The sequence below is a fragment of the Nyctibius grandis genome, unplaced genomic scaffold, assembly GCF_013368605.1.
Source record: "Nyctibius grandis isolate bNycGra1 unplaced genomic scaffold, bNycGra1.pri scaffold_87_arrow_ctg1, whole genome shotgun sequence".
NCBI lineage: Eukaryota > Metazoa > Chordata > Aves > Nyctibiiformes > Nyctibiidae > Nyctibius > Nyctibius grandis.
In genome coordinates, this window is record NW_027167610.1 from 1 (window position 1) to 11168 (window position 11168).

General features: G+C 63.4%; 1 protein-coding gene across 1 annotated transcript; it reads left to right on the forward strand.

Annotated features, from left to right (window-relative positions):
• Positions 1-3988: 3988 nt before the first annotated feature.
• On the forward strand, positions 3989-10405 carry ARMC5 (armadillo repeat containing 5). Its single transcript, XM_068424806.1, is given in 8 exon segments — positions 3989-4265; positions 5117-5245; positions 5734-6556; positions 6987-7294; positions 7297-7467; positions 8056-8188; positions 9472-9685; positions 9928-10405. Coding segments are annotated over 8 exon segments (2448 nt in total). The 3' UTR covers positions 10321-10405.
• Positions 10406-11168: the final 763 nt, after the last annotated feature.

Consider the following 11168-nt stretch of genomic DNA (forward strand, 5'->3'; position numbering starts at 1 on the left):
CTTGAGGCTCTCCTACAGGCCTGCAGAATAAGTAGATTGCCAATAGTTATAACCTACTAAATTACTGACCTGAAAAAAAAAACAAAACAAAACAAAAAAACAACAAACTACAATCAAGCACCCTTTCTACTATACATGCTGCTTAACCTTACCTACTCCTGAACCTCTTACCTCAAACAGACACTGCTGCTTCTCTCAGTGTCAAAATACATCTGCCCAAATAGCTCGACTGGCTCAAAAAGCTACCCTCGACTGAAGGAGCAGCTAAGCACTAACACTAGTAAAGCCAGAAGCAGAATGAGCTCCCTGAGCAGAGGCTGCGGCTCATATACCCGGGGCACCGCCCACCACCCTTCCCACAATCCCCTGCAAAGGCGAGGGCGAACCCAGAGAAGGCATAAAAGCGGCCGGAGGAGCGGCGGCCGGTGTTTGCCTCTGCGTTAAGTTTATGGTGTGTGAGCCTGGAATGGACCGAGCGAGCCTTACTGGAAATGACGATGCCTGGTCTTTTACCGTAGCTATGTCTATTGTGTCGGTGATGTGACCGGGTAGGTAGTTAAACTTAGATTTTCTGGAGTGTAGGTAGAAAAAGATTGATGGCATACTAAGCTACGTAAGAAAGTAGCTCTTTAGATACAATAACAATATGAGTATCAAAATTACATAGTTTATCTTCCTCTGTGTCTTCATTTAGCCTGCACCTGGGACTAAAAAGAAGCGGGTCTTCTGTCACCTGATGGCCCTTCCCGGACCGAGAAAGGGATTTGGGAAAAGGAGGGAGACTCGCGGGTTACAATTTAAAACCGATATCGATGCTAATACAAAACACACAAAACTATACTTAGCCCACAGAGTGATGGCAAGCTCCTCTGGAGATAGCCATTGTTGAGGAGAAGGAGAAAGAGGGAGGGGAGCAGAGCAAAAAGAGCCCCGCCCCTCCCCAAGCTTCCCCATTGACAGTGCACCTGAGGTTAATGTTATAGAATATACCTGTGCACCAGCCTGGGGCAGCTGCCCTGGATTTAACTGCTAATGGCCTTGATCCCTGTCCCACAGCTGGCCACAAACTGAAGCAAAATGGCACAGAAAAGCGATTCTATAAATTTTACCCGCACAAAACCAGGACACGGTGAAGAAACAAAAATGCTGTGGGTTTAGACTTCGTTTCTAGCGTGCTGCCTGAATTCTACCAGAACTACGTTCTGTGTAGGATTGAGTGATAAAGCAGAATTAGATCCCGTAAGAATCTCTTTTCAAAAGTATCTCTTGTTGCCAAGTAGATTATTTATTCTAAATCATCGACCGTTCGGCGTCGCCTCGGTGGTTTCTCCGACTGACGGTCTCAACAGAAGTAGATGAGTTCCAAAGGACAGAAAGCACCAAAAAACCCACAGAAATATAAGAAATGTATCAGAGGCTGTATGGAGGAGCCTAATTAACACTGAAGTAGCTAGAACAAAAATAAATTAGAAAAACACGACAAAAACCACCGCAGGAGACGTATCGTTAAAAATAGGTAAAGGCTGCTGCCTTCTCTGGAAAACTCAAGAGGCGATCCGAGCCGATGATAGACATCTTCAGGGTGCCGGATGCCAAATAGAAATGTACTGTAACAGAAACAACAGACAGACTGCTGTGGAGCACAAGGATGGAAAAGGCTCAGACAGAACGAGAGGCGTTGTCACAGGGATTAGAGAGGTTCCGAAGGGGCCGGAGAGACCAAAGAAGTCTTGGGGATGCAATGAGCTCAAAAGGGAATTGAACAAAGTACAGACATCCTCAGGGGACCGGGGACTGAATGGAGGTGCACCGAGTGGGTGAGAGGACAGAAAGACCGATCCGGGTAACAGATGCGGCTCAGAAAGGGTTCTGAGGGGGAAAAAATGAGTGCAAAGTGCCCTCCCGAGCAAAACCGGGGCTTTGGGGCACGGGGGATGTCTTGTGAGAGCTCGGCAAAGGGAGGAGAGGAGTCCCCGGCGGGCCTGAGAGACCAAAGAAGCCTCGCAGGTAACTATGAGGAACTCCGAAAAGGATTTTGACAAAGAACAGATGTCATCGGGAGGCTGGGGGCTCAACGAAGGCACCCTAAAGAGCAAAGAGTAAGATAAGAGCGCTCTGAAGCGCATACGCACGCAAAAAGCGTTCGAAAGGGAGCTCGAGTGCTACGAGAGTGCTGGTAGGGCAAGAAAGGACTCAAATGACATTGTTATAGAGAGGAACTAGGAGTGGGCGGGTAAGAAAAAGAAGGCTGACGGACAAAATGAGGCTCGGGGACGACGAGGAGGAACGGGGGTGATGACCTGACCGTCTCGGGCGGCAGGCGATTGAACGCAGAAATCCGAGATAGCGTAGAGGGACAAATGATGGCTCTACGGCTCAAAATGCTACTATTCTTGTGCGGGGAAAAAAACCCCTCACGTGGGGGGAAAAAAAAAAGTCTCGTGTGGAAAAATCTCGGGTGAGAATGAGCTCCCTGAGCAGAGGCTGGGGGTCGTACACCCTGGCCCTGCCCACCAGCCATCCCACAATGCCCTGGGAAAGGGGAGGGGCCAACCACCACAAGCCGCCTGTGCCCCCAGTGTGGAGCCACTGGTGCACCCAGTGCCCCCAGTGTGGGGTCACCAGTGTACCCAATGCACCCAGGACAGAGGTCACCAGTACACCCAGTGCTCCCAGTATAGGGTGATGGGTGCACCCAATGCACCAGTGTGGAGCCACTGGTGCACCCAGTGCCCCCAGTGTGGGGTCACCAGTGTACCCAATGGACCCGGGATAGAGGTCACCAGTGCTCCCAGTATAGGGTGATGGGTGCACCCAATGCTCCCAGTATAGGATGACCAGTGCTCCCAGTATGGGGGCCACCAGTGCACCCAATGCTCACAGTATAGGATCACCAGCACATCAATGCCCCCAGTATAGAGGTCACCAGTGCTCCCAGTATGGGGCCACGAGGACACCCAGCACTCCCAGTACAGGGGCTGCTGTTGCACCCAATGCTCCCAGTATAGGGGTCAGCAGTGCTCCCAGTATAGGGGTTGCTATTGCATCCAATGGCCCCAGTATAGGGGTCAACAGTGTTCCCAGGATGTGGCCAGGAGCACACCCAGTGCTCCCAGTATGGGGGTCACCAGTGCACCCAATGCCCCCAGTATAGGGGTTGCTATTGCACCCAATGCCCCCCGTATAGGGGTCACCAGTGCTCCCAGTATGCAGCCAGGAGCACACACAGTGCTCCCAGTATTGTTACCGGAAAATAGGAACCAAGAAACCTCTCTAACCCCAATGATATTTTAGAAGCCGACATTGGTTTATTGCAGCGCTGGGTGCGTGGGGGATCCGTCCTCCTGGCACGCACACCCGGGGACAAAAGCTTGCTCATTATATGCGTTACAGAAAAGTGAATATTCGTATAATTCCAAGAAAAACCCACCTATTCCAAGAAACTTGTGCATATGCTAATACATCATGTAATTGTCGTTGCGCACACGTGCTAACTTGGGGAAGGGGTCTTGGGTGGTCTCTGGTGGTCTCAATCCCCCCTAATTGTGCTTCTGTGCAGGTGGCCTCAAGGAGAAGATACTGTTCTGGTTCTCACTGGACTTACCTCTCCTCCGGCGCCAGGGTTTGGGAATCAAGTTAATTTAGACATCACAAAGTTGTTTTTCACAGCCCTGTTTGTCTTTGTCCCGTCTTTAGAATTAGCGAGGAATTTAACAGAGACCCTGGATTTTCTAAGACTAAGCGCAAGCAAGAACCGTTGACGGCTGTAACGCCGTTACCGGACCCAGCAGCGGGCTCCATCTACAAAACACGCAGCCTGTAGCCCCGCCCCGCGCCCCGCCCCGCCCCTGGGCGGACTGCGTTTACCGGCCACGCCCCCCGGGAGCCGCAGCCCCGCCCCCGGCGGACTCCGTTTCCCGGCGTGCCCCGCGGCCCTCCCGGCCACCGTCCGCCCCGCCGGGCCGGGCCGGGCCCGGCCGCCGCCGCCATGTCGGAGCCGCTGGGCTGGTGCGTGGAGGCGGTGCGGGCGGCGGCCGAGCCGGGGCTGGCCCGGGCGCTGCTGGCGCTGCGGACCCGCCACACCCGGCGGCCGGGAGGCGCCGCTCGGTTCCGGGAGCGGGGGGGGTTGGGGCCGCTGCTGGAGCTGCTGGGGCCCGAGCGGCCCCGCCGCACACTCGACCTGGCCCTCAGCGTCCTCGGGAACTGCTGCACCGAGCCCGGCTGCCGCCGGCAGGCCCGGCGCCTCGGCGGCGTCCCCCGCCTCGGTGAGTGCCGGCGCCGGGAGCTCCTGGGGGCGGCTGGGAGCGGGGCTGAGCCACCCCGCGGCGGGAGTGGGACAGCCCAGAGCCCCCCCTGTAGGGGGAGTGGGACGGCCCAGAGCCCCTCCATAGAGGGAGTGGGTCTAGACCCCCACACGGGGGGAGTGGGACAGCCTAGAGCCCCCCCTATAGGGGGAGTGGGACAGCCCAGAGCCCCTCCATACAAGGAATGGGTCTGAACCCCCCCATGGGGGCAGTGGGACAGCCCGGAGCCCCCCCACATACTGGGAGTGGGTCTGGACCCCCCCCATAGGGACAGTGGGACAACCCGGAGCCCCCCCCATACACTGGGAGTGGGTCTGGACCCCCCCATAGGGGCAGTGGGACAGCCCAGAGCCCCCCTGCATGCTGGGGGTGGGTCTGGACCCCCCCCATAGGGGCAGTGGGACAGCCCAGAGCCCCCCCACACACACTGGGAGTGGGTCTGGACACACCACCCCCCCCCGCCCCAGGGGGATTAAAGGAGCCCAGATGTGCCTTCCCCCCCCGCCCCGGTACTGGGAATGGGTCGGCTCCCGACCCTCCCATGCCCGGGAATGGTTCAGTCCAAGGCCCCAATGAGGGCGATGGGAGAGTCCTGAACCCTGCCCCAGTGACCCCTGACCTGTCCCTAGTGGTGACCTCTGACCCCTGACCAGTCTGTGCAGGTGTCCCCGTGTCCCTGGTGGTGACCTCTGACCCCTGACCTGTCCCTGGGGGTGTCCCTGTGTCCCCAGCGATGGCCTCTGACCCCTAACCTGTCCCTGAGGGTGTCCCCGGTCCCTTGCGGTGGCCTCTGACCCATGACCTGTCCCCAGCGGTGACCTCTGTCCCCGCAGTGGCCCTGCTGTCCTCGCCGGGGCCCGAGAGCGTGCAGAACCGGGTGGCCCGCGCCCTCGCCAACCTGGCCCTGGAGCCCGACGGTGCCCGTGACGTCCTCGACGCCGGTGAGCGAGGGTCCCTGAGGGGCCTTGGGTGTCCTTGGGGGTCCCCGAGGTCTGCAGGGCACCCGTGCGTGCTCCCAGGGGTGCCTTGGGTGTCCACAAGTCCCCCAGGGATCCCTTGGTGGGTCCCCAGGGTGTCCCCAGGGGTCCCCTGAAGTGCTTTTGGGGGTCCCTTGGCTGTCCATGAAGTCCCCTAGGTGTTCTCAGGGGTCCTTTGGGTGTCCCCAAGATACCTGGGGAGGTCCCTTCTGTATTGTTGGGGTCCCTCAGGTATTCATGATGTACCCAACCCCTCCCCCAACAGGTCCCTGTGTCCCCAGCGCATCCCCCAATGCGTTTTCCATCGCTGCGAGCAGCGGGACGTCCCCAACCTGCCCCTAGCACCCCCGTACATCCCCAGGGGTGTCCCCAGCGCCCCCCTTAATTGCCTGGGAGGACCCTCGGGGTGTCCCCTCCACATCCCCCTGTAACTCTGCCCGTGTCCCCCGCAGGTGCCGGCCCCCTCCTGGTGTCCCTGGCCGCCTCCTGCGGCACCCCCGAGTGCCTGCACAGCGCCGCCCGCGCCCTCCGCATCCTGGGGGCCGCCCCGGCCCCCCGACGAGCCCTGGGCCGCGCCGGGGCCGTCCGAGCCCTGGCCGCCCGCCTGGCCGCCCTCTCCCCGGCCCACCCTGCCTGCCTGGCCCTGGCCCGAGCCCTGCGGGGTCTCACCGACAGCCCCGGCCCCTCGGCCGACGACGTGGCCCCGGCTCTGCCTGCCCTGGCCGCTTTGGCCGCCCACGCCAAGCGGGACCATCGCCAGCCCGCCCTGGGAGCCATCGCCAACGCCTGCGCCCGTGCCCCGCTCCGGCCGGCCCTGGGGGCCGCGGGGGCCGTGGAGGCGGTGGCCGAGGAGGTGAGGAGGGTGCTGGCGGCCCCCGGCGTCGCCGCCGGTGCCGTCGCCGTCCGGGCGCTCTGCCTGCTGTGCCGGGAGGCCGTCAACCGGGCGCGGGTGCGGGCGGCCGGGGGGCTGGGGCTGCTCCTGCGCCTCCTGGCCGAGCCCCGCGCCCGGCCCTGGCGTCCCCGCGTCCTCCTGGCCCTGGCCGCCTTCGCCTACGACCAGGAGGCGCTGGCGGCCATGGAGGCGCGGGGCCTCGTCCCGCTGCTGGCCGATGTCCTGCGGGCCCGTGCTGACCGGGAGGACGAGGAGGAGGAAGAGGAGGACGAGGAGGAAGAGGACGAGGAGCAGGATGAAGCCGCCGCCTCCTGTGATCTTCCCCGGGAGCTGCCTGGGCCACCCGGGGCCGGGGCGGCCGCCGGGAGCCTGCGGGGACTCAAGTGAGTGGGGGGACGGACAGAGGGACGGAATTTGGGGGGGCTGCAGGGCTTGGACACCTCCTGGGGGGCTCTGGGGCCTTGAGGGGGGTCCCTTGGGGGGCTCTGGGACCTTGAGGGGGATCCCTGGTGGGGCTCTGAGGCCTTGAGAGGAGTCCCTGGGGGGCTTTGGGGCCTTGAGGGGGGTCACTGGGGGGCTTTGGGACCTTGGGGGGGTCCCTGGGGTCGCCTTTGGGGTCCTTGTCACCTCTGGGCTGGGGGGGGGGCAGCCCTGGGGTCGCCCTCGACAATAAAACAGGGGTGTGGGGGGGGGTCCCCAGCCCTCAGTGCTGGGGGCGGCGGGGGTCCAGGCTGTCCCTTAGTGCCATACCGGGGGTCCAGGGCTACCCCTGCCCCCCCGCCCACTGCTCACTCCCCCTATTTCTCCCCCCAGGTCCTGGCTCCTCTCTGAAGCTGCCTCCCCGCCGCCCTCCCCGCCGGCCCCTGCTGCCCCCCCTCGCTGCCCCTCGCCCCCCCGCCGCCGCCTGCCCCCCATGGGGGCCCTGGCCCTGCCCCGGGGGGTGGGCGAGGGAGACCCGTGGCTCCCCGAAGCCCCCGCTCTCCTGCTCCTGGGGCGCCTGGCAGCCGCCGACGAGCCCAGCCGAGCCCTGGCCACGGCCCCCGTCGTTTCGGGGCTCCTCCGCTACCTGACGGGGGTCCCTGCCCCGGCCCCCCGGGCTGCCCGGGTGCTGCAGCGCCTGACGGGGCACCCGCTTTTTTGGGGTCGCTGGTCCGGGCTTACGTCCCCTCCCTGCTCCGCTCCTGGCTGGTCCTTGGCCTCGCACCCCCCCAGGCCGAGGAGCTCTCGCGGCCTGGGGGACCCCGACGTCCGACCGACCCCCCGCATCCCCGGCAGGCGCGCCTCAAGGAGCTGGGTGAGTTGTGGGGTCTTCAGGGAGGTAATTGGGATCCCCAGGAGTCATGGCTGGCCTTTGGGATTCCGGGGGGGGCCCTCTGGGGGTCCCTGGGGGTCCTTGTTGGCCTCTGGGGTCCCCAGGGGGTCTTGGGGGACTGTTGGGGGTCCCCAGGGAGTCCTGGGTGGCCTTTAGGGGTCTCTGAGGTGTCCCCAGCGGGCTATTGGAGGACCCTGAGGAGTCCCTGCAGTATTATTGGGGGTCCTTGGTGGACTTTTGGGGGTCCCAGGAGGTCCTGGGTAGTCTTTGGGTGTCACTGGCAGGGCTACTGGAGGTCCCTGGGGGGTCCTGAGTGGCTTTTTTGGGGCTACTGGGGAGTCCTGAGGTGTCTTTAGGGGGTCCCCAGTGGCTTTCGGGGGTCTCCAGTTGTCCCTGGGGGGCTTTGGGGGTCCTTGGGGGGGCCTTTAGGAGTCCTTGGAGTCTCTGGAGGTCTCTGGGAGTCCCTGGGGGCTTTTGGGGGTCCTGGGTGCTGTTTTGGGTCTCATGGGGGGAGGAGGTGGGGTCCTCTGGCCCTGATCCCCCAATACCTCCCTGTGTCTCCCGCCCCAGGTGAGGGACTCCTGCGCAACCTGGGGGCGGCGGCGGCGGCCCCCTTCGGCGTGGGGCTGCTGACCCACATGCTGCGCTGCGGGGCCCCGCCGGCCCGCCTGGCCTGCGCCACCGCCCTGCCCCTGCTCGCCAGGTACTGACCCTATAGAGACCCTATAGGTTCCCTGCTGTGGTGTCCCTGCAGCCCTCGGGGCCCCCCAGAACCGCCCCGTAGCTCACCTGGGGGGGGGTCCCTCATGCATTCCCCTGCAGCTGAGCCCGTACGTTCCCTGCAGAGCTCTATATGTCTCCTATGCACAGTCTACATCCCCCCATGGCCCCCCATAACTCGCCTGGGAGATCCCCCGCTTGTTCCCCTGCACCCGGGCCCATAAGTCCCCCATAGAGCCTTATCCGTCCCCTATAGAGCCCCTGTGGCCCCCTATGGCCCCCGTAGCCCTCCAGAACCGGCCCCATAACCCACCCAGGGGGTCACCTCGCAGGTTCCCGCTTGTTCACTTGTCTCCAGTGCTTATGGAGCCTCGTAGGGTCCGTGTGGGGTCCCAGAAACGGCCTGCGGGTCCCACGTAGGTGCTCGGTGTAGATTTCTTTAGCCGAGGCAGCGCATCCGTTGTATGTTCTCTATAGGTGGCCCCAAAGAGCCACTGTAGCCAGTTCCATAAGTATTCCCTATAGATTCCCCATCACAGACCCTACAGACGTAGGGATTTCCTATAGATCTCCTGTTGCTGGCCCCACAGAGCCCCTGGAAAGCCTCTATAGATCCCCAGTGCCCCCGTCTATAGATAACCTATAGGCCCCCTGCAGAACTCCCACAGGCAGCCCCATAGGTTCCCTGTAGCTGCCCCATAAGCAGCCCTGTTGGTCCCCTATAGGTGCCCCATAGATGTCATGTAGATTTCCTACCTGTAGCTCTGTAGTTCCCCTATAGATCTGCCTATAGGCCTGCTATACATTCCCTCTGTGTGCTCCCCCCGTCATCGGCGAGTCGTTGATGTGTCATTGGCTCATGCGGCCCAGTGTCCCGCACGGTGGGGGGTGGCCCTAGACCCTATAGCTTCCCCCACGCGTTGGCGTGACGTCATTGGCGTCACGTTGGCGTGACCCACGGCGTTGGCGTGACCCGTGTGACATTGGCATCACCTACAGCGTTGGCGTCATGTTGGTGTGACCCATGACGTCGGTGTCACGTTGGCGTCACGTTGCCGTGACCCACGTCGCTGCCAGGACCCGCGGTGTCGATGTCACGTTGGCGTGACCCGCGTTGGCGGCACCACGTTGGCGTGGCCCGAGTCATTGTCACGCCGGTGTGACCCGCGGTGTTGGTACAACCCCCGGCACTGGTGTGGCATCACCTACAGCATTGGTGTCACATTGCCGTGATGCTGGCGTGACACGTGTCCTTGGCATGTACAGGCCGGCGTCCCCGGCGCGGGGCCTGCTGTGGGGAGGGGGTGCGGTGGCCCTGCTGCTCTCGGCGGTGGCCCGGGGCCCCGCGTCCCCCTACGAGCCACCCCCCGCCTTCGCCCTCTACGCTGCCGATGCCATCGCCCTTCTGCGGGGACACGCCGGGGACACGCCGGGGGACGGCGAGGACACGCCGGGACACTCCAGTGCCGAGGACCTGCAGGTACGGCCCCATGGGGCGCTGGGGACGTGTGGATGGGGACACTGAGGCCGCTGGGGATCGTTGGGGATGTGGAGGATCGTTGAGGGGCTGTGGGGTCACCCAGGTGGGGACACGGAGGACCCGGCTGGGGACATCGGGATTGTTAGGGACTCATGGGGACAGATGTATGGGGATGCTGGGGACATCGGGGATCCCTTGGGGACATCCAGATGGGGACACTGGGAACGTCGACGGACCCACAGGCGCTCTTGGGGACACGGGGGACCCGCAGGTGCACGGCGACAGGGACGCCGAGGACCCGTGGGGACACGGGGATGCCGAGGACCTGTGGGGACAGGCGGACGGACAGGGACGGTGGCGACGCTCTTGGGGAAACGGTGACCTGCAGAGACCTCTGGACCGACACAAGGACCTCGAGGACCCGTGGGGACGCACGGATGCCTTTGGGGACACCGAGGACACCTGGGGACACGTGGACGGCCACGCTACCTCTCCTGCGGATGGACACGGTGACACTGGGGACACACCGGGGTGCACCAACGGACATGGGGACCCATGGGGACACACGGATGGACTCGGGGACGCTGATGACTCGTGGGGACCCGCAGGGTCCCCGTGTTCCCTGTCCCCTGTGACCCTCTACCCCCCACCCCTGCTGTCCCCTGTGTCCCCATGTCCACAGGTTTCCCCAGGGACCCCCTGTCCCCAAGTGTCCCCAAGGGCTGCTAAGCATCCCCGAGCATCCTCTTGTCCCCAGCTGTCTCCAAACCCTCCCAGCCCCCATTCCCAAGTGGGCCCAAGACACCCCAAACGTCCCCTATTATCCTCTTCTCCTCCATTGTCCTCAAACCTCCCCGACTCCTGTCCCCACGTGTCCCTGAGGTCCTCCAACCCGTGTCCCCAACTATCCCTGTGTCCCCAGGTGTCCCCAAACCCCTTTGACCACCATCCCCAACCATCCGGGTCCCCAGCTGTCCCCTGTGTCCTCCAGCCCATCTCCTCAACCATCCCCCTGTCCCCAGGTGTCCCCAAGCTCCTCCAACCCCTGTCCCAGGTGTCCCCAAGCTCCTCCAACCCATCTCCGCCTCCATACCCAGTCCCCCCAGCATCCCCGACCCACCCAGCCACGCATCCCCCCGTGTCCCCAACGTGTCCCTACACCCAGACCCCCCACGACCTCCTCCTCCTCCCCAACGGGGCCCACCCCGGGGTGCCGGTGGCCCGGGAGGCGCTGGCCCGGGGTCCCCCGTCCTGGGAGCCATGCTGGGGGGGGCCTTCGCCGAGGCTCGCCAGGCAGCGGTGGCCTTGGGCTGTGCCCCCCGCCGCCCCCTCCTCCTCCTCCTCCACTTTGTCCACGGCTGCCGGGGCCACCCCAGGGACGGGTGTCCCCTCCTGTCCCCCCCGGTGTCCCCCGCTGCCGCCGGTGCCGCCATCGCCCTGGCCCGCCGTTACCTGGTGGACGGCTTTGAGGGCGCCGTGGCCG